The sequence below is a fragment of the Entelurus aequoreus genome, linkage group LG05 (assembly GCF_033978785.1).
Source record: "Entelurus aequoreus isolate RoL-2023_Sb linkage group LG05, RoL_Eaeq_v1.1, whole genome shotgun sequence".
Taxonomy (NCBI): Eukaryota; Metazoa; Chordata; class Actinopteri; order Syngnathiformes; family Syngnathidae; genus Entelurus; species Entelurus aequoreus.
The window spans coordinates 22,785,381-22,809,347 of NC_084735.1; the positions used below are offsets into that span (position 1 = coordinate 22,785,381).

The 23,967-nt window shown below is 43.5% G+C and overlaps 1 protein-coding gene across 5 annotated transcripts in view; it reads right to left on the bottom strand.

Moving 5' to 3' along the window:
* Positions 1-447: 447 nt before the first annotated feature.
* The window catches only part of flot1a (flotillin 1a), a 58,900-nt gene continuing 35,380 nt past the window's right edge, over positions 448-23,967 (bottom strand). For 3 of the 5 annotated variants that reach the window (XM_062047421.1, XM_062047420.1, XM_062047419.1), the window contains 8 exons: positions 20,068-20,187; positions 19,860-19,955; positions 11,250-11,402; positions 10,990-11,171; positions 4,047-4,092; positions 3,818-3,955; positions 2,852-3,013; positions 448-1,419 (listed from right to left, as the gene is read on the bottom strand). In XM_062047421.1, the coding sequence (XP_061903405.1) occupies positions 1,315-1,419; positions 2,852-3,013; positions 3,818-3,955; positions 4,047-4,092; positions 10,990-11,171; positions 11,250-11,402; positions 19,860-19,955; positions 20,068-20,187 (1,002 nt within the window). In that variant the 3' untranslated portion in view covers positions 448-1,314. Of the gene's footprint in view, positions 1,631-2,851; positions 3,014-3,817; positions 3,956-4,046; positions 4,093-10,989; positions 11,172-11,249; positions 11,403-19,859; positions 19,956-20,067; positions 20,188-23,967 lie in introns of all 5 variants that reach the window. The other 2 variants (XM_062047416.1, XM_062047417.1) reach the window with 2 other exon arrangements.

Here is a 23,967-nt window from a genome sequence, read left to right on the forward strand (position 1 = left end):
TCTGTGCAGCACTGGATGAAAGATGCAATGGTCTGTCAGAAACCCAGAAACTCACTGACCTTTTATACACACGCACATTAATTACATACAAACAGGTCACAGGTGAGGATTGGAACCTTGATTAGCCATTCAAACCTGTTTGTGTCAACTTTTGTGCATGTTATCAGATCAAAGTCACTGAGCTATGTAAACTTTTGATCAGGGTCATTTGGGTACTTTCTTTTGTCATTTTGATTTAAAAAAGAGTAAACACAGTTGTTTGCCAATAAATAGCTTCACACAACCATTAAGCATGAGTGAAAGAAAGGTTTTTGTGTTATCATTCATATTCTCTGAAGAATGGCCAAGAAATCCTAAATTCTCCCAGGGTATGTAAACTTATGAGCACGACTGTATGTGTCGGTAAATATTGTTTTTGATAATAAAAGCTCATTTCTTATCGCAACATTCAAAAAAAGAGCTGATTATGATAACTGTTGTCCAGTCATATCTTGTTTTATTATAACATTTTTGAGTCTCAGTTACAGTTGTAAGTCCAGGACGTTAGATGGCAGTAACATGCATGAAAAGTCATCCATTTTTGCAAGCATGTTTGGTGCATCAAAAAAATCGGATATTTTAGGGGCCCAGACCCCTGAAAAACTTTTTAAAAATTGGCTCTCTAAAATTATGCCTCTCATCCCAGATTCACGTATCGTCACGAAAATCCCTCCAGACATCCATCATGACAGGACGCAGGTAAAAGTCTCAAAAACGCATATTTGAAAACAAATAGGAAGTCGGCCATCTTGGTTTCCGTCGGCCATTTTTAGGCCAAAAGCAGGGGTCGTACTCTAATGAACTCCTATGAACTTTGACCAAATAAGTGGCAGTTAAAATGACACATACTAGACAGATGAATCATGATAAATTGTGAAGCAACTTTGCCACAAAACTTTCAACATTTATAACTCGGCTCCACAAAGTCAGATCTTGATCTTAATTGGTAGAAATGATGATGATGACACCCTGTAGTCCCGGATGGGTCAGTAACTGTTAGCACCCATTCGTGGTGAACGGAGCCTGGCGGCGAAAACCGCTCCTCGCCATCAACCATCCAACTGTCATTACTGCACTTAACATGATCAGATATTTTTCCAACCTAATATTAGGCTTTAAGGTCGAGAACTGATCATGACTAGACATTGATATTGACACCAACATCGCCCCTTGTGGTGGAAAATGATAACGGTCGTAACTTACTTCCTCATGCTCCGATCTTCCTAAAATGTTTGATGGTGGATTGGGACTTTGGGAAGAAGGCGACTGCATGCGTCATGGCCCTCTCAACGCTGCTTGCAGCTTGAATTGTAAATTGTTTTGCCTTTGGTTTTCTGTAATTTGTTTCAAGGATGAAAGTGTTTTGCACTTCCAGGCCACCTAAAAAAACAACAAAAGTAAGAACAAGGTAAATTGTACGTGCACACCACGTGTCCACACACAGAGTGGAAAAGGAAGGTGAACAGGACAACCCGACGAAACAAAGAGAGAAATGTGCAGGGAGCCGACGATGTGTTCAATGACCCGTGCAGATAATGGCGTCCAGGAACAGGAGACCAGCCGAGATTCCTCAGCCAATACGGGAGCTCACCTGAAGAGGGATGGAAGAGGGGCTTTGTTATTTGCACTGCAAAAAGTCAGTGTTCAAAAACAAGGAAAAAAAAAAATACAAAAATGAGGGGTATTTCACTTGAACTAAGCAAAATTATCTGCCAATAGAACAAGAACATTTGGCTTGTCAAGACTTTCCAAAACAAGTAAAATGAGCTAACCTCAATGAACCCCAAAATACCTTAAAATAAGTATATTCTCACTAATAACAAGTGCACTTTTCTTGGTAGAAAAAACAAATATGAGACATTTTTTCTCAATATGTTGAAAAATATTCTTGAATTAAGTAAATGCTAGTGCCATTATCTTGACATAATGATATGCGCTCGGCATTACATTTCTTGAAACCAGCAAACTTATACTAAAAACTAGTTTATTTTTCTTAATGGAAAGGCAACAAGGCAACCGCTTGTTACTCTCGGGGTCTACGAGCCGCTCATATATATATATATATATATATATATATATATATATATATATATATATATATATATATATATATATATATATATATATATATATATATATATATATATATATATATTAAAGTTAAAGTACCAATCATTGTCACACACATACTAGGTGTGGCGAAATATATATATATATATATATACATATATATATATATATATATATATATATATATATATATATATATATATATACGTCATCATACATAGACGTTTTCAACCGGAAGTTTCCTGGGAAATTTAAAATTGCACTTTATAAGTTAACCCGGCCGTATTGGCATGTGTTGCAATGTTAAGATTTCATCATTGATGTATAAACTATCAGACTGCGTGGTCGGTAGTAGTGGCTTTCAGTAGGCCTTTAAAGCTGCATACATTATGTGACTGGGCCGTCACGCTGTTTGTATGGAGGAAAAGCGGACGTGACGACAGGTTGTAGAGGACGCTAAAGGCAGTGTCTTTAAGGCACGCCCCCAATAATGTTGTCCGGGTGGAAATCGGGAGAATGGTTGCCCCGGGAGATTTTCGGGAGGGGGACTGATATTTGGGAGTCTCCCGGGAATATCAGGAGGTTGAAACCGATACAGATAATTTCCGATATTACATTTTAAAGCATTTATCGGCTGATAATATCGGCAGGCTGATATTATCGGACATCTCTAAACAGAAGTGACGTTGTCCTTCCTTAGTATAGTGACGCCTGTTGTACGCTGTTCATAATTGTGCGATACCTGGGAGATGTTGACCCCGGTCAGCTTCTCCAGCGCGTCGGGGAGGCGCGTCATGATGTCCAGGACCTCTCCGGACAGTTTGGCGGCGCCCACGTCGCCGCCACTCGATATCATGGTAATCTTCTGGGCCTGACACAGAGGCTTGCTGATCTCTTCTGCCATCTAGTGGGCGCACGGGAAATACAAAACGTTAACACAGTCCTCTTATCTCAGAGACGTCAAAGTCGTTTTCACCGAGGGGCCACATCACAGTTATGTTTGGCCCCAGAGAGCCGCTTCTAACAGTGAATACTATTATTACACAATTTTTTTATATTAGTAGATTTTTTTTAAACGTAAATGTAAAAAAAATATGGTAAGTTGCAATAATTTCACCTCAAAATTGAGTGTATATTACTATAAATGGAAAAACAATACTGTTGTTTTTATGACAGTAAAAAAAAGGCAGCTCAGTTGCTAGAATTTTACTGTAAAATTTGTTTTTTTACTGTAAATAAAAAAACCTGCAATTTTACAGTAACATTTTGGCACCTGAGCTGCCAGTTGTTTTTTTTGTTTTTACAGTTTATTTAAAAAAAAAAAAAAAGTACTGTTTTTTTCATTTAGAGAAAAATGCTGTAAAAACCACAATACATAAAAATAATAATAGATTAGATTTTATGTCGCACTTTTCTATTGTTAGATGTCACAATTTTACCGTGAAATCTATTGCTACTTTTACATTGCACAATTTGATGGATACCTTGCTTTGAAATCATTATCATTAGTATTTATTTCTATTTAAAAAATGGGTTGAATGTTTGATAATATATTTTTGCATAATAAGACAATATTTAAGTTAACATAATTTGCGATTACATGGAGTACATATACTTTTTTCCTCCCAAAATAGAAAAAAAAAATACATTTAGTAAGAAACTTTACAGTACTTTATGCATATTCGATTGCAAGAAGTCAGAGTCTCACCAGGGGCAGTTTCTCCAGCAACATGTCCACCATGGCGCCGTCCTGGTACTGCTGGAAGGCCTCCGCCTTCTTCGCCATCTGCTCGGCCTCGGCGCGACCTTTGGCCTCCACGGCGAAGGCCTCCGCCTCGCCTTTGATCTGATGGAGCGGGCGGAACAGGGCGGTGAAAAAGACAAGGGAGGAAAAATTTAAAAAAGGACAAACGGAACAGAGCGGATCGACGTCTCACCTTGATGGACTCCGCCTCTGCTTCAGCCTCCATGATCAACTTGAGGCTGCAAAAAGGCCAGAAAACGTGTATTTTAGTCAAGTCATTTGCAAAAGGTAAACATGGTAGATCATAGGCTACTGGCAGCTGCACAACAGCTAAGCACACAAGAGCACACAAGCTAGACATACACTACCGTTCAAAAGTTTGTTGTCACATTGAAATGTCCTTATTTTTTAAGGAAAAGCACTGTACTTTTCAATGAAGATAATTTTAAACTAGTCTTAACTTTAAAGAAATACACTCTATACATTGCTAATGTGGTAAATGACTATTCTAGCTGCAAATGTCTGGTTTTTGGTGCAATATCTACATAGGTGTATAGAGGCCCATTTCCAGCAACTATCACTCCAGTGTTCTAATGGTACAATGTGTTTGTTCATTGGCTCAGAAGGCTAATTGGTGATTAGAAAACCCTTGTGTAATCATGTTCACACATCTGAAAACAGTTTAGCTTGTTACAGAAGCTACAAAACTGACCTTCCTTTGAGCAGATTGAGTTTCTGGAGCATCACATTTGTGGGGTCAATTGAACGCTCAAAATGGCCAGAAAAAGAGAACTTTCATCTGAAACTCGACAGTCTATTCTTGTTCTTAGAAATGAAGGCTATTCCACAAAATTGTTTGGGTGACCCCAAACTTTTGAACGGAAGTGTACATAAAAAGTGTCCTTAATTGAACAATATTGCAGTCTAAAACAGCACATTTGTTAATATAAACAAGTATCAAATAATCATAGTTGCATATTACTTACACATACAAAGTCTAAAAGGCAGAAGCTTATTCGAAAGTATCAGTAACAAACGTGTCCGCATCATTCAACTCACTTAGCCATGAGCTTAAGGGGACCCACTCCACCTGACAATTAAGGGACAGCGGAGCTCATACTCCAACAGGCTCCTTCAACTTCCTTCCCGCACTGTGCGATTCAAGAACTCCTTCATTCCGTACTCCATCCAGCTGTATAATCACTCGCCATACAGCAATAGATGACATCTGCCTATCACCTGACACCTGACATGTTAGCTACTTCTCTTTATTTATAATGTTTATAATGTCTATTTTCTATTTCCTGCTGGACCTACTCTCTATTTTATGCTGCTGCTGTCATATATACTGTATATACTGTAATATTGTACATGGTCAGTGGTTTATATTGTATATATGTTATAGACATAATATAATATATCTGTATATAAATTATTCTGTACACATATTATGTATATATTCATATATATGTTAGATTTATTTTTTTTATAGCTATATTAGTCTATGTATACCTGCATTGTCCTTTCCATCCTTACACTTTCCATCATTGTAACTGAGCTACTGTGTTGAACAATTTCCCTTGTGGATCATTAAAGTTTGTCTAAGTCTAAGTCTAAGTCTATCATGCAAAACTAACTTTTCTTACCTATTAGTACCCGCTGTTGTGTATTTGGAATCTGTATAAGTCCCGAAAATTTGAAATCAAACCATGGAGGCGTGGCAGAGATATTTATAAAATAACCTTGCCTTGTCTTCATACTTCCTTTAAACGAGGGGTTTGGAATTTGTTCCATTTGTGACATTTTCCCCCACGGTAAGCTGCCACCTTACCGTGGTAGAGGAGTTTGCGTGTCCCAATGATCCTAGGAGCTATGTTGTCCGGGGGCTTTATGCCCCCTGGTAGGGTCTCCCAAGACAAACTGGTCCTAGGTGAAGGATCAGACAAAGAGCAGCTCGAAGACCTCAATGAAAAATAAAACCTATGGACCCAGATTTCCCTCGCCCGGACGCGGGTCACCGGGGCCCCCCTCTGGAGCCAGGCCCGGAGGTGGGGCACGATGGCGAGCGCCTGGTGGCCGGGCCTGTCCCCATGGGGCCCGGCCGGGCACAGCCCGAAGAGGCAACGTGGGTTCCCCCTCCAATGGGCTCACCACCCATAGCAGGGGTCATAGAGGTCGGGTGCGATGTGAGCTGGGCGGCAGCCGAAGGCAGGGCACTTGGCGGTCCGATCCTCGGCTACAGAAGCTAGCTCTTGGGACGTGGAACGTCACCTCGCTGGGGGGGAAGGAGCCTGAGCTAGTGCGCGAGGTGGAGAAGTTCCAACTAGACATAGTCGGACTCACTTCGACGCACAGCAAGGGCTCTGGAACCAGTTCTCTCGAGAGGGGCTGGACTCTCTTCTACTCTGGCGTTGCCGGCAGTGAGAGGCGACGGGCTGGGGTGGCAATTCTTGTTGCCCCCCGGCTCAGAGCCTGCATGCTGGAGTTCAACCCGGTGGACGAGAGGGTAGCTTCCCTCCGCCCTCGGGTGGGGGACGGGTCCTGACTGTGGTTTGCGCTTACGCGCCAAACCGCAGCTCAGAGTACCCACCCTTTTTGGATTCACTCGAGGGAGTACTTGAGAGTGCTCCCCCGGGTGATTCCCTCGTTCTACTGGGGGACTTCAATGCTCATGTTGGCAGCGACAGTGAAACCTGAAGAGGCGTGATTGGGAAGAATGGCTGCCCGGATCTGAACCCGAGCGGTGTTTTGTTATTGGACTTTTGTGCCCGTCACAGATTGGCTATAACAAACACCATGTTCAAACATAAGGGTGTCCATATGTGCACTTGGCACCAGGACACCCTAGGCCGCAGTTCCATGATCGACTTTGTAGTTGTGTCGTCGGATTTGCGGCCTCATGTTTTGGACACTCGGGTGAAGAGAGGGGCGGAGCTTTCTACCGATCACCACCTGGTGGTGAGTTGGCTGCGATGGTGGGGGAGGATGCCGGACAGACCTGGCAGGCCCAAACGCATTGTGAGGGTTTGCTGGGAACGTCTGGCAGAGTCTCCTGTCAGAGAGAGTTTCAATTCCCACCTCCGGAAGAACTTTGAACATGTCACGAGGGAGGTGCTGGACATTGAGTCCGAATGGACCATGTTCCGCACCTCTATCGTCGAGGCGGCTGATTGCAGCTGTGGCCGCAAGGTAGTTGGTGCCTGTCGTGGCGGTAATCCTAGAACCCGTTGGTGGACACCGGCGGTGAGGGATGCCGTCAAGCTGAAGAAGGAGTCCTATCGGGTTCTTTTGGCTCATAGGACTCCTGAGGCAGCGGACAGGTACCGACAGGCCAAGCGGTGTGCGGCTTCGGCGGTCGCGGAGGCAAAAACTCGGACATGGGAGGAGTTCGGGGAAGCCATGGAAAACGACTTCCGGACGGCTTCGAAGCGATTCTGGACCACCATCCGCCGCCTCAGGAAGGGGAAGCAGTGCACTATCAACACCGTGTATGGTGAGGATGCTGTTCTGCTGACCTCAACTGCGGATGTTGTGGATCGGTGGAGGGAATACTTCGAAGACCTCCTCAATCCCACTAACACGTCTTCCTATGAGGAAGTAGTGCCTGGGGAATCTGTGGTGGGCTCTCCTATTTCTGGGGCTGAGGTTGCTGAGGTAGTTAAAAAGCTCCTCGGTGGCACGGCCCCGGGGGTGGATGAGATCCGCCCAGAGTTCCTTAAGGCTCTGGATGCTGTGGGGCTGTCTTGTTTGACAAGACTCTGCAGCATCGCGTGGACATCGGGGGCGGTACCTCTGGATTGGCAGACCGGGGTGGTGGTTCCTCTCTTTAAGAAGGGGAACCGGAGGGTGTGTTCTAACTATCGTGGGATCACACTCCTCAGCCTTCCCGGTAAGGTCTATTCAGGTGTGCTGGAGAGGAGGCTACGCCGGATAGTCGAACCTCGGATTCAGGAGGAACAGTGTGGTTTTCGTCCTGGTAGTGGAACTGTGGACCAGCTCTATACTCTCGGCAGGGTCCTTGAGGGTGCATGGGAGTTTGCCCAACCAGTCTACATGTGTTTTGTGGACTTGGAGAAGGCATTCGACCGTGTCCCTCGGGAAGTCCTGTAGGGAGTGCTCAGAGAGTATGGGGTATCGGACTGTCTGATTGTGGCGGTCCGCTCCCTGTATGATCAGTGCCAGAGTTTGGTCCGCATTGCCGGCAGTAAGTCGGACACGTTTCCAGTGAGAGTTGGACTCCGCCAAGGCTGCCCTTTATCACCGATTCTGTTCATAACTTTTATGGGCTGTCTTGGTTGACAAGACTCTGCAGCATCGCGTGGACATCGGGGGCGGTACCTCTGGATTGGCAGACCGGGGTGGTGGTTCCTCTCTTTAAGAAGGGGAACCGGAGGTGTTTAGGGCACGTCCGACCGGTAGGAGGCCACGGGGAAGACCCAGGACACGTTGGGAAGACTATGTCTCCCGGCTGGCCTGGGAACGCCTCGGGATCCCCCGGGAGGAGCTGGACGAAGTGGCTGGGGAGAGGAAAGTCTGGGCTTCCCTGCTTAAGCTGCTGCCCCCGCGACTCGACCTCGGATAAGCGGAAGAAGATGGATGGATGGTAGAGATTAGGCCGATAATATCGGAATGCCGATATTATCGGCCGATAAATGCTTTAAAATGAAATATCTGGAATTATCGGTATCGGTTTCAAAATTATCGTATCGGTTTCAAAAATTAAAATTTACGACTTTTTAAAACGCCGCTGTGTGCACGGACGTAGGAAGAAGTACAGAGCACCAATAAACCTTGAAGGCACTGCCTTTGCGTGCCGGCCCAGTCACGCTCACAAGTGAATGCAACGTAGACTTGGTCAACAGCCATACAGGTCACACTGAGGGTGGCCGTATAAACAACTTTAACACTGTTACAAATATGCGCCACATTGTGAACCCACACCAACCAAGAATGACAAACACATTTCGGGAGAAAATCCGCACCGTAACACAACATAAACACAACAGAACAAATACCCTGAACCACTTGCAGCACTAACTCTTCCGGGACGCTACAATATAATTAATTAATAATTAAGTTAATTCCACAACTGTATATATCAGTATCGGTTGATATCGGTATCAGTAATTAAGAGTTAGACAATATCGGAAAATCGGATATCGGCAAAAAAGCCATTATCGGACATCTCTAGTAGAGATTTACCCGAAGAGCTTTGCGCGAGTTCGCCATTGTAGTCAACAAGCGCCTACTTTTTCTCTATCTTGTTGTGGGGCAGACTGGCTCGTACATGCACATGCATCCCCCGCTGTTGCCATTACCAATACAAAGTAGCGTCTCGTTCTAATTTATCCTGCCAGCAGACTCGCTATGAAAGCGCTAAAACACAACATGGCTGACGGGGATAAGACGCGGTCGAAGTGGAGCCGCGTAAATAAGACCCGCCCACACATTCCAACTTCAAAATGTTCAGCCTATTCAGGAATCATTGGGAATTCTTCAATATTTTTCAAAAGATTCACAGATTTTCCAGAATACAGGGACATTTTTCGCATCGAAAATGAATGGGCCACTTTTTTTTAACCTTCTGCAATTTCCACATTTTTCAAACAATTAAAACCATTCCACCTTCAACACATTCTACGCATTCTGTTAATTGAAACCATCAAATTACCAGGTTCTAAAAAAATTCCAGGAATTCCCAACCTGGCTTTCCAAAGCCTTATTTTCACCTCTAGCTGGAAAGTTTTCAGTCCTCATTTTTTAACCAATTCCAACCATCAGGACAACAAAAATAGCGATTATGTTTTCCTAAAAATTCCCGGTTTTCCCAAAATTCCAGGAATTCCCAAATACCCATTCTCAATTCAAACTGTTACTACGTCAACATTTTTCAACCGATTAGAAAAATTCCAACACCAACCCACTCATATCATTTAGGACATTCTATCAATATTTTCAAAAATTCCCGGTTTTCCAGAAATGTCCAAATTTCAATGGCATTTCCATTCAAATGAATAGGAAACTATCTCAAAATATTTCGCATTTTTCAAACCAGATTCTATCCACCCACAATGCTCTTCCCATATATCTATCTCAAAACATGTCTTCCCTTTCCCCAAATTCCCGGTTTTCCCGGAATTTCTGTGAATTTTCACCCCATTGACAATGAATTGGAAGTATATAATCTACTGCATATCCCACATTTCTCATCCTATTCCCACCGTTCCAACTTCAAAATGTTCAGCCTATTCAGGAATCATTGGGAATTCTTCAATATTTTTCAAAAGATTCCCAGATTTTCCAGAATTCCGGGACATTTTTCGCATTGAAAATGAATGGGCCACTTTTTTTAACCTTCTGCAATTTCCACATTTTTCAAACAATTAAACCCATTCCACATTCAACACATTCTACGCATTCTGGTAATTGAAACCATCAAATTTCCAGGTTCCAAAAAATTCCAGGAATTCCCAACCTGGTTTTCCAAAGACTTATTTTCACCTCTTGCTGGAAAGTTTTCACAGTCCACATGTTTTAACCAATTCCAACCATTCCACCATTAAAACATTTCACATAATCAGGAAAACAAAAATAGCGATTTAGTTTTTCCTAAAAACTCCCGGTTTTCCCGAAATTCCGAAATACCCATTCTCAATTCAAACTGTTACTACGTCAACATTTTTCAACCGATTCGAAAAATTCTAACACCAACCCACTCATATCATCCAAGACATTTGTGCTCCTATCAATATTTTCAAAAATTCCCGGTTTTCCAGAAATTCCCAAATTTCAATGGAATTCCCATTCAAAGGAATGGGAGAATATCTCAAAAATATTTAGCATTTTTAAAACCAGATTCTATCCATTACACTGCTCGAAAGGGACAAGCGGCAGAAAATGGATGGATGGTAAATGGTAAATGGTAAATGGGTTGTACTTGTATAGCGCTTTTCTACCTTTTTACGGTAGGATGGATTTTTATCATTGACAGAGCAGGAAGAGGCTTGGAATCTAAATTGATCTAAACATTTAACATGTGCTAATTCTCGCAAATCGAGGCCCCCCACAAATCACGTGGTACTACGTCGTCAATCAACAGCACTTGTCACTCGGCAGGATTCAGACTCCCAACTCACCGCTGGGCCTCGGCCAGTTTTTCCAGGCGATATCTCTCGGCCTCGGCGGGCTTCTTCACCTTGGCCTCCAGCTCCTTCTCCTTGCGGGTGATCTCCTGCTCTTGCAGCGTGATCTGCTGGCTGCGCTCCACCACCTGCACCTGCATCCTCTCCTCCTCGATGCGCTGCTTAGTCTTGGCCACCTGCCGACAAGGACGGACTGCCCGGTGAGGGGAGTTGCGCACGACGCGCCGGGCTGAGGGTCCGCCCTCCGTCGTTACCTGCAGCTGGTAGGCCATCTCTGACTCCGCCTTCTTGGTGTTGACTTCAACGTCGTAGGCGGCCTTCTTGAGCTCATAGTCACGCTGGGCCTTGGCCATGTCGATCTCGTTCTTGTACTGAGCCGAGATCTTCTCCTGCATGGCGTGGGCCTCCTGCATGGACAGAAGGTAGGGCAGAGTTTTGATTGGAACTTTTAGCACCAAAAACTTTGCGGTGTCCAAACTTTCTCCGCAAACAGAAACATTTGTAAATGTGTTATTCTTCACTTTTTGTTCCCCGAACACGCTAAAACTAGAGATGTCCGATAATATCGGACTGCTGATATTATCGGCCGATAAATGCTTTAAAATGTAATATCGGAAATGATCGGTATCGGTTTCAAAAAGTAACATTCATGACTTTTTAAAACGCCGCTGTGTACACGGAAGCAGGAAGAAGTACAGAGCGCCAATAAACCTTAAAGGCACTGCCTTTGCGTGCCGGCCCAATCACATATTATCTACGGCTTTTCACATACACAAGTGAATGCAAGCATACTTGGTCAACAGCCATACAGGTCACACTGAGGGTGGCCGTATAAACAACTTTAACACTGTTACAAATGTGCGCCACACTGTGAACCCACACCAAACAAGAATGACAAACACATTTCGGGAGAACATCCGCACCATAACACAACTTAAACACAACACAACAAACTAACACTAGCACTAGCACTAACTCTTCCGGGACGCTACAATATACACCCCCGCTACACCCTACCCCCCCCCCCCCCCCCCACACCTCAACCTCCTCATGCTCTCTAAATTCCAAGCTGCTGTTTTGAGGCATGTTAAAAAAAATAATGCACTTTGTGACTTCAATAATAAATATGGAATTTTTTTCCATAACTTGAGTTGATTTATTTTGGAAAACCTTGTTAGATTGTTTAATGCATCCAGCGGGGCATCACAACAAAATTAGGCATAATAATGTGTTCATTCCACGACTGTATATATCGGTATCGGTTGATATCGGAATCGGTAATTAAGAGTTGGACAATATCAGAATATCGGCAAAAAAGACATTATCGGACATCTCTAGCTAAAACCAATCCTGATTGGACGAGACGTGCTCCCCATTGGAATTCATGCACCCCTGCATCTGCACATGTGTATTAATCCAAGGAAAAACTCTTTCACAAGATTACAATCGTAAATAACGCTAAATAACACTAAGTATATATTTTTTTATTATTCTGTCATTTAATATGTACATGTTTTACACTACAAGCTATCAAACCTATGTGTTTTTTTTGCTGGCATTTCATTTTTTAAACCATAACCTAATAAATCGTACATTACATTGTTTAATAGTAGTGTGACACATGTATATTAAATGACAAAATACAATAGCGTTATTTAGCGTAACAATTGTACTCATGTGCAGTGATGGGCAAGTACAAGCTACTTGTAGCTAAGTTACGTAGCTAAACTACATTTTCCAGTAGCTTAGCTTCTTTTTCTCGAGTAGCTTTTCCTGTCACACATCATCACATCATGATCGCATGATGTGATCGACACTAAAGGAAAAATCTAATCAGCGGGAGAGAATCCCTCTGCCATTTTCAAGTATGAAGCTTGTCAGCTTGGAGCATCCCTCTGTCTCTGACTCTTTCGTCGTCATGTGACATGAGTGTGTGATGGTTATGATATTGCTTCCTAGTTTTAGATTTGATCGCACAGATTTTGCTTCCTAGTTTTAGATTTGATCGCATAAATCGCATCATAATAATCCCCTCAATTCCCCCCAAAAATGGATTAACTTGCTGGAATATAAAGACAATATAACATACATCCATAAACGTGGATGCATATGCAAAAGTGCAATATATTTATCTGTACAGTAATCTATTTATGTGTGTGTGTGCTCGCGCACAGGGTGCGTGTGATGCGTCAGTGTGTTAGATTTGTGGTAGAAGTGCTTGTAGTTAGTGCATGCTGCATGCTGCCCCTGCTTGCTACTCTCTGCTTACAGCTATCGCCGCCAGCTAGCCCCTGGGTGGGTGAAAAGAGGAGCCGAGTGCGTAAGCCTCCTCCTGCTGGTACAAAGCCTCTCCACCACCAAGACTCCTGTGGTGCCTCCTCGTGGCCACGCACGGTAACTGCGTCTTTGCGGACGCAGGCTAAACTGTAGGGGATCTCGGAGTAGCAGTGGGCCCCAGAGGCGAGGCGTGCAGGCCCACCGGTGTGTGGACACGCCCTGGCGTCCGCCAACCACTGCCCCATCTATGGGTTGAATAGACCCCCCCCCTCCCTTCACCACCTTCCACTGCCTTGTGGGTATCCTCTGGAATGGAAAAGGCTAAGGGAGCAAACCCCAACAGAAAACCCGGCCTGGACTCCGTTAGGTAGTTCAGTGTGTGAAGCACTGTTCTGGCATCTGCTGCAGCTGAACTGACGCCAAATGTATTGGTTTTTCATTCCTTTGGATAACGCAAGCAAGGCAGAGAGGGGGGCCCTGTTGCTTGGGCAACACAGGATCTCCATACACCTTGCCCAGGCCTCTTGTGCCCTGGAGAGGAAACTCCAGCTTCACTGTGCAGTGAAGGCACAACACGGGAGGTCAGCAGTTACCGGTTATAAGCCCTTTTTCGTTTGGCGTAGGGATGGGCGCCAGGGGCTACCTCCGTCGGTGGGAGAGATGTTTCATCTTACTGGACAGCTACTGCCCGCCTCAAGCTGGGCAGCCCCCAGCCAATTAGGTGCTGTTCCGCCACAGCCTGCCTGCTTCATTGGGTGCATGAAGCTAAGGGACTCTTCCTGACAAGTGGGCTGTAAACCTTGCACCAAGCAAAACAAATAAAACAAAGACTCCAGCACTACGTCTGGGATGCTGGAACGTCAGAACCATGACCCCCGGACTAACTGACAACCTGCTCGATATAAGCGACGCCCGCAAGACTGCAGTCATTAACAACGAACTCCTGAAGCGACGAATAGACATCTCTACCCTTCAGGAAACCCGACTCCTCTCATCAGGCTCACTGAGAGAAAGAGATTACACCTTCTTCTGGCAGGGGAAGCCTCCGGGTGAAACCAGAGAATACGGAGTTGGCTTTGCAATCAAGAACACTCTACCAGGAGCAATAGTACTACCTACAGGTGGATCAGAGAGAATTTGAACCCTCTGCCTTAGAACCACCATGGGACCTGTCCACCTGGTGAGTGTGTATGCACCAATACTTAGCTTCTCCCACGAAATAAAGGACAAATTCTATGATGACCTTGAGGCGACTGTGAGAAACATCCCCAAACAAGATCAGCTCTACTTGCTTGGTGACTTTAACGCAAGAGTTGGCTCAGATCATAACTCCTGGCCATCTTGCTTGGGTTACCATGGTATTGGTAGAATGAACGAAAATGGGCAGCGTCTCCTTGAGTTCTGCACATTTCACAATCTCTGCATCACTAACTCATACTTTCAGTCCAAACCCCGCCACAAAGTCTCCTGGAGACACCCAAGATTTGGCCAGTGGCACCAGTTGGACCTGATCATAACACGGCGCTCTGACCTCAGAAGTGTCCTCCAAACCCGTACCTTACCACAGTGCAGACTGTGACACCGATCACTCCCTCGTCTGCTGTAAAGTCAAACTGCAGACAAAAATTATCTACAGAGCCAAACCTAAAGGACCCCCCGTGTGGATTGCAGCAAAGCAGCCGATCCAACTAAAACTGCTTCCTTCAACCGTGCCTTAGAGGAATCCCTCCACCATCTACCCCAGTGCAGCTCTGCCCAGCAGTACTGGGAAGGCTTACGAGACACCATCCACACCACGGCCCTAACGGTTTTTGGCAAAAGATTGCGAAGTTCCAATGACTGGTTCGAAGCCAACGCATCTGTATTGGCACCGATACTGGAAGAAAAGCGTATCGCCCTTACCAATTACAAATGCACGTCGAGTGACAATACCCTACATGCTCTCAGGGCATCAAGGAAGAAACTGCAGAATGCCTCCCGTCGCTGTGCTAACAGCTACTGGCTACAGCTTTGCAGCAACATCCAATCAGCCGCTGACTCCGGTAACATCAAAGGCATGTACGACGGCATCAAAAAGGCGCTTGGACCATTACACCACACAACTGCTCCGCTGAAATCGGCACTGGGAGAAATCATCACTGACCGCTCTAAACAACTCGACCGCTGGGTAGAACACTACTCCGAACTCTAGGCCAGCAACAACACTGTCTCCGATGCAGCCCTCCGCCATGTTGAGTGTCAACCTGTAATGGAAGAACTGGACATGGAACCAACAACTGAGGAGCTAAGCAAAGCGATTGACAGCCTAGCATGCGGTAAATCACCTGGCAGTGACGGAATCGCAGCTGAAATCCTCAAGTGTGGAAAGCCTGCTCTCCTCGACCATCTTCACAAGCTCCTCTGTCTGTGCTGGAGTGAAAGTGCTGTCCCACAGGACATGAGGGATGCTACCATCATAACCCTGTACAAGAATAAGGGTGACAAGAGTGATTGTAACAACTACTGTGGTATCTTTCTGCTCAGCACTACCGGCAAACTCTTTGCCAGAGTTGCACTGAATAGACTCCAGGTTCTCGCTGAGAAAATATACCCAGAATTTCAGGCAGGGTTCAGAGCAGGAAGGTCTACTACTGACATGATTTTCTCTCTGAGACAGCTGCAGGAGAAGTGTAGAGAGCAGAGAAAACCACTCTACATGGCATTTATTGACCTTACGAAAGCTTTCGACCTTGTGAGCAGAAGTGGCCTCTTTCAGCTGGTTGAACGAATAGGCTGTCCCCCCAAACTCTTTTGCATCCTCCAGTCCTTCCACACCGACATGCATGGCACCATCCAGTTCGATGGGTCCACATCAGACCCCTTCAAAATCTGCTGTGGTGTCAAGCAGGGATGCGTGCTGGCGCCCACCCTGTTTGGGATCTTCTTTTTCCTCCTCCTGCGCCAAGCATTTGGTACAGCAACTGAAGGAGTCTACCTTCACACAAGGACAGACGGTAAACTGTTCAACCATGCCCGTCTGAAAGCCAAAACAAAGGTCAGGCCACTCGTCATGCGGGACATGCTGTTTGCTGACGACGCAGCAGTGGTAGCACACTCCCAGGAGCACCTGCAAACCCCAATGGACCAGTCCACCAAAGCCTGTCAGGACTACAGCCTGACCATCAGTCTGAGCAAAACCAAGACGATGGGACAGGGAACTGAACCACCCCCCTTTATCACCATCAACAACTACACCCTGGAAGTCGTAAACACCTTCACCTACCTCGGTTCCACCATCACCGACAACCTGTCACTCGATGCCGAACTCAGTGGCCGCATCGGAAAAGCTGCCTCAACTTTTGGGAAGCTTACAGCGAGAGTATGGGAAAACACCAAGCTCACTATCCACACTAAGGTGCAGGTGTACAGAGCCTGTGTCACCAGCACTCTACTGTACGGTAGTGAAACTTGGACCCTATACTCCCACCAAGAGCGGCGGCTAAACATCTTCCATCTTCGCTGCCTTAGGCGTCTACTGGGCATCACCTGGAGGGACAGGATCACAAACCAATCAGTCCTGGAAAGAGCACAGCTTCCCAGCATGTGCTCCCTACTGAGGCAGCGACGTCTCCGCTGGCTGGGCCATGTCTGGCGGATGGACGATGGGCGAATCCCAAAGGACATCCTCTATGCTGAACTCACAACTGGCAAGAGGCAGATTGGCCGTCCCCAGCTGCGTTACAAGGACGTCTGCAAACAAGACCTCAAGTCTTTTGACAATGATTTGTACCCCTTTCAGACATTGCATTTAGTTCCCATTAAAACATTCACATGTTGCACAATGAGATGTAAGCAGGGGATCATGTGTACATTCCTGCAACTTCCTGTTTGTAAAAAATATATTTTTATTAGTATTTATTTAATATACTAACAGCATTTCATGATTAATATTTATAAATTAAGATTCCTAATAAATTACATTAGAATAAGCACACATTCGATTGGTAAATCATAGAGTAACGACCTGGAATTACACTTTATGTGTGGTGTTGGAGATGTCCGACTTTTTGTGTGGCTGTAAACGCATCACTGGCTAAGTCCCATATGTGCATGTGTTGGCGCAAGTGAGAAAGAGCGAGCGGCTGCTGTTAATATAACAAAGTTGCTTTTGGTCTGGTTTGTACTGCAGAATATGACCAGTTTTGCTAGATATAATTTGTTTTACTAATGTTTTGGTGATGTGTTTATGGCCGACAATAAAGAGTTTTGCTCAGTAAAGTGATGGATGGAATTCATGTCCTCAAAGCGTCTCGACAGACGTTACAATATTTGAACAATGATGACGAAAACCGTTTTCTCTGTTGTGTCCGTGTGTCGAAAATTGTTATGCGCTTATTTTTTTATTTGATTTTGTGCGTGGCATAGATTTGCCGTGCGCAGAGGACGCTTGAGCAGTGCGCAATTGCACAGGCGCGCACCTTAGAGGGAACGTTGATCCTGACGTTGAGCAACTCAAATCTAACGTTGGAACAACATACTTTTTGACAATGTTTAATCAATGTTGGGTTTTGACATTGATTTGACCATTGAATTTTGGTCGATTTCCAACCAATATTCTACAACACAAATACAACGTTGAAACAACATGCTTTTTGACAAGGTTTATTCAATGTCAGGTTGTGACGTTGATTTGACCATTGAAATTGAGTAATTTCCCAACCAACCACGTGGATCCAACGTTAGACACCAACGTTGTCGCAATTTACAAATACAACTATTTTGCAACGTTGTTTCAAAGTCAGTTTTAAAGGACATGTATGTATAATCGACGATGTATCAATGTCTTGTGCCTGCTGGGACAGAGCAACCGATTTGTACAGCTAAGGTTTTTAACAATAATTAAAATGAAACAAAAAATAAAGTTTAATTAGCTGTCGTTTGTTAGAAAACAAGCCTAACGTTCCTGTTTTTGGGGGGAAATTTGATCATTTTAAGTTCAGAATTATGAAATAAAGGCCTATTGAAATGAATTGTTTTTATTTAAACGGGGATAGCAGATCCATTCTATGTGTCATACTTGATCATTTCGCGATATTGCCATATTTTTGCTGAAAGGATTTAGTAGAGAACATCTACGATAAAGTTCGCAACTTTTGGTCGCTGATAAAAAAAGCCTTGCCTGTCCCGGAAGTAGCGTGACGTCACAGGTTGAAAGGCTCCTCACATTTCCCCATTGTTTACACCAGCAGCGAGAGCGATTCGGACCGAGAAAGCGATGATTACCCCATTAATTTGAGCCAGGATGAAAGATTCGTGGATGAGGTACGTGAGAGTGAAGGACTAGAGTGCAGTGCAGGACGTATCTTTTTTCGCTCTGACCGTAACTTAGGTACAAGGGCTCATTGGATTCCACACTCTCTCCTTTTTCTATTGCGGATCACGGATTTGTATTTTAAACCACCTCGGATACTATATCCTCTTGAAAATGAGAGTCGAAAACGCGAAATGGACATTCACAGTGACTTTTATCTCCACGACAATACATCGGTGAAGCACATTAGCTACGGAGCTAACGTGATAGCATTGTGCTTAAATGCAGATAGAAACAAAAGAAATAAGCCCCTGACTGGAAGGATAGACAGAAGATCAACAATACTACTATCAGGAGACACCGAACCAAACACTGGACCTGTAACCACACGGTTAATGCTGTGCAGCCTGTCGAAGCCTAGCAATGCTGTTGCTAACGACGCCATTGAAGCTAACTTAGCTACGGGACCTCGTCAGAGCTATGATAAAAACATTATCTCTCCACCTACGCCAGCCCTCATCTGCTCATCAACACCCGTCCTCACCTGCGTTCCAGCGATCGACGGCGCGACGAACGACTTCACCCGATCATCGATGCGGTCGGCGGCTAGCGTCGGATAGCGCGTCTGCTATCCTCAAAGTCCTCCTGGTTGTGTTGCTGCAGCCAGCCGCTAATACACCGATCCCACCTACAGCTTTCTTCTTTGCAGTCTCCATTGTTCATTAAACAAATTGCAAAAGATTCACCAACACAGATGTCCAGAATACTGTGGAATTTTGCGATGAAAACAGAGCTGTTTGTATGGAGATACAATGTGTCCGAATACTTCCGTTTCAACCATTGACGTCACGCGCAAACGTCATCATACATAGACGTTTTCAACCGGAAGTTCCCCGGGAAATTTAAAATTGCACTTTATAAGTTAACCCGGCCGTATTGGCATGTGTTGCAATGTTAAGATTTCATCATTGATATATAAACTATCAGACTGCGTGGTCGGTAGTAGTGGGTTTCAGTAGGCCTATAAGTGGCAATGTTTACATTTTATTTTGGGTAAAAAAAATAAAGCTTACATTTTAAAGATTATTGCCAATGTTGTTCAAACCATACGCCGTATTTTGCATGCTTGTTGTTGTTGGTGCCGTCTACAACATTGGAATATCCTCATTGTACTTTGGCCTGACTAGCTTAGGCTCGGCCAAGGCACAAGGGCGTCACGTTTCTAGGGATGTCTCTGTTTTTTTTTTTTACACGATATTCAATATTATCATTCAGGTCATAATATCAGACATCTCACCCTGATCACAGCATCTCTCTTGTTGAGCGCCTCGCCGATACGAGCGTCTTTCTGGACCTGGGCCGTGCGAGCCTTCCCCAGAGAATGCAGGTAATCCTGAGCACCGGCGCAACAAAACAGAGGTTGGCATCGTATTGAAACGAGAAACATTTCAAGAATTATATCAAGGATAAAATAAAACGGTGAGAGCGGGCAGGGCGGCCCTGACCTGGTCGTCGTGCACGTCTTTGAGCGTGTAGCTGACCACGCTGATGCCCATGTTGACCAGGTCAGAGGAGGCTACTTTGAAGACCTGCTCGGAGAACTTCTTGCGGTCCTTGTAGATCTCCTGCAAGAACATCAGTAGGACGCAAAAGTCACGTGTAGGTTTAAGAATTGTTTATTTTTTTTGGTCTTGTCTGGGCTCTGACACAAGCTTCAAACTTTTACTTTTCCAAATGGTAGGCGTGACTAAAGTAATAAAATCGCTAATAATGACAACAAAGACGCCAATCACTCAAAGATCCTCTATGTAACTCGAAGACTGCTCTGCTACTGCTAAAACCAGGATGGATGCTGACAATTTCATTGAGTAATTTGTGTTTAAAAATTCACTTTGTTAAAATATAGTGGTTTAAAATTGAGTGTGTAAAAATTCAGTGAAGAAATATTTGTGTATCAGAATCAGCCAATGTGGTGTCAAGTTTGATGTCACATGCATGGAGGTTGATTTGGGTCTTTATTTTATTATAAAGTTGTTGGGTTTTTTTCGATAAATTTATGTAACTGATTATTTTGCGTTTTAATTGATTTAATTATTTTAATTAGGCGGACAATTTTACTGAAAAAAAATCTGTTAGCAAAATACATGTAAAATTCAATGTTTTTAAATTCAGTGTTTAAACATTCAGTGTATAAAAATTCAGTGCAGAAAAATTTGCTGTTGCAAAACGCAAGACCCAATTGCGGTAAATTAAAGGCCTACTGAAACCCACTACTACCGACCACACAGTGTGATATTCTATATATCAATGATGAAATCTTAACATTGCAACACATGCCAATACGGCCGGGTTAGATTAGTAAAGTGCAATTTTAAATTTCCCGCGAAATATTCTGCTGAAAACGTCTCGGTATGATGACGTTTGTGCGTGACGTCACGGATTGTGCGGACATATTGGGACACCATTGTGGCCAGCTATTAAGTCGTCTGTTTTCATCGCAAAATTCCACAGTATTCTGGACATCTGTGTTGGTGAATCTATTGCAATTTGTTTAATGAACAATGAAGACAGCAAAGAAGAAAGCTGTAGGTGGGAAGCGGTGTATTAGCGGCTGGCTGCAGCAACACAACAAGGAGGACTTTGAGTTGGATAGCAGACGCGCTACCGTGAGTACAGCTTTGGCTTCCAAACATTTGATCGCTTGCCCGTACGTGCGTGCCGCTATGTGCATGTCATGTACGTAACTTTGGGGAAATATATGTGCTGTATGAACTTTACGGAGGTGAACGGTACTTTGGGCTGTGGGATTGAGTGTGTTGTGCGGGTGTTTGATTTGTATTGGCGGGTTACATAGACAAGAGGGGGGAGGTGTTTGTTATGCGGATTAATTTGTGGCATATCAAATATAAGCCTGGTTGTGTTGTGGCTAATAGAGTATATATATGTCTTGTGTTTGTTTACTGTTTTAGTCATTCCCAGCTGAATATCAGGTCCCACCCGCCTCTCACAGCATCTTCCCTATCTGAATCGCTTCCACTGCCCTCTAATCCTTCACTCTCACTTTCCTCATCCACAAATCTTTCATCCTCGCTCAAATTAATGGGGTAATCGTCGCTTTCTCGGTCCGAATCGCTCTCGCTGCTGCCGGCCATGATTGTAAACAATGTGCAGATGTGAGGAGCTCCACAACCTGTGACGTCACGCTACTTCCGGTACAGGCAAGGCTTTTTTCGACCAAAAGTTGCAAACTTTATCGTCGATGTTCTCTAGTAAATCCTTTCAGCAAAAATATGGCAATATCGCGAAATGATCAAGTATGACACGTAGAATGGACCTGCTATCCCCGTTTAAATGAGAACATTTCGTTTCAGTAGGCCTTTAAGACTGAAGCAATCGATCCTGTCTCAGAAGCAGCCAATGAGGTGTCAAGTTTGAAGTCACGTGACACGGGTCTTACAAAGAGGCAGGTTATGCAGCACTACAGCCATATGCCATTTATTCTACTATGTGCTTGGATCCCTTTTTATAAACAGTGGAGATTGCCGTGCAATTAGTGAAAAAATCCCAAGATTCCTCAAAAAAGGATAAAAGTTGATCACACGATGGTCCAAACACTCACCTTATGACTGATACTAAAACATTGTAAAACACCATCTCAAAAACTGAATTAAATTTTAGTTTTTTACTGACTGAAACACTCGAAATGTACATGAAAACACAGAATTTGGGATTGACAATATTAACTATGAACAATAAAACACTGAATATTGAGAATATATGAACTTTTCTCCTCTTATAATCGAGCAAGAACAACAAAGATGCAACAAACAGCGAAACATAAACATTAAGAGTAAAAACAACCATTTCTTGGTAAAAATATCAGTGTTCTGCAGAACTTTGTTGTAGAAATCTGCCTCTGTCTGACACTTACATCTCAGGCTTGTTGCTGTGTAAACAAGTCCCGCCCACTCTGCCTGTGCTTCTTACTGTTACCGTAGTAACCCGTATGTCACTCAGAAGTGAAGAGTCTACAATTGTAATCATTTTTATAGTTTGAAAAGATCCAGCGGGCCGCCTTGAAATGTTTATTGTGTTTTAGTATGCCCAAATAGCGCAGCTAACTGCCCTTTTTATGCTGTTTTGCAAGACCTGTGTCACGTGACTTCAAACTTGACACCAGGTTAAGAGGCAAGCTTGATTGCTTCAGTCTTAATTTACCAGAAGAGAGTCTTGCTTTTTGAAACAGCAATTTTTTCTACATTGAAATTTTTCAGCAAATAATTTTTATACACTGAAAATTTAAACACTGATTTTTTTAAAGACTGAATTTTTCAGCACAGAATTTTTATATACTGAAATTTTAAACACTGACTTTAAAAAAAAAAAAACACGTGTTTTTATTCAATGAAATTGTCAGCATAATTCATTGAATTATGCTGAATTATGAAAAGTAAAAATTCAGTTCACAAAATTCAAACAGTTACATAAATGCAGGGTCAAAAAAATGTTTGCGAAAAAAAGACAAATTAACCTTCATACACGTTTCTGCACTGAATTTTTTTATACTGAAATATTCATACATTGAATTTTAAAACACTGTATTTTAACGGAATAACACAATTTTTTATTCAATTAAATTGTCAGCATTATTTTATGTAAAAATAAAGTTCACAAAATTCAAACTCCTGCGATGAGGTGGCAACTTGTCCAGGGTGTACCCCGCCTTCCGCCCGATTGTAGCTGAGATAGGCTCCAGCGCCCCCCACGATCCCAAAAGGGAATAAGCGGTAGAAAATGGATGGATGGATGGATGGAAAATTCAAACTCAAAAAATTCAGTCACATAAATTCAGTGCCAAAAAAGCTTTTGTAATAAAAACACAAATTGAACTCCATACATTGCATCTACTACGAATTTGTTATCAATGTTTTAAGTGCTCCTTGTAACCTTAACCTCGAAAGTTGCAGGACTTCAACTAATATTGGAACTACTGTATTGATGTTTTACTTGTTTTATACTGCGCAGACTTAAAAGTTGACACTAAATGGCAGTAAAAGCACATAATTACTGTCCGATTACTGTATTGTTTTATACTATTAAAAGTAATAATAGTAAAGTTCATAATAATAGAAAGAAACACCACCGAAAGCTTCCTTATTTTAGGCTTGAAAAGGTGTTTGTCCATCTCAAACATTAATTTATGTTCCAACGCAGTTACTTTGCACATCAAGAGCATTCGTGAACTGTTGAGAGCGATCAAAAGCTCTATTTTTTGTTGGTAAATGAGAGACGATGAAAGATTGTCATCACACTTCAACATCTGTAGCATGTACATTTCAGCATTTCAAATGAACATCTGTTCCTAATTGTTCTACCCTGCATAAGTAAGTAGATGTTAAATAAAT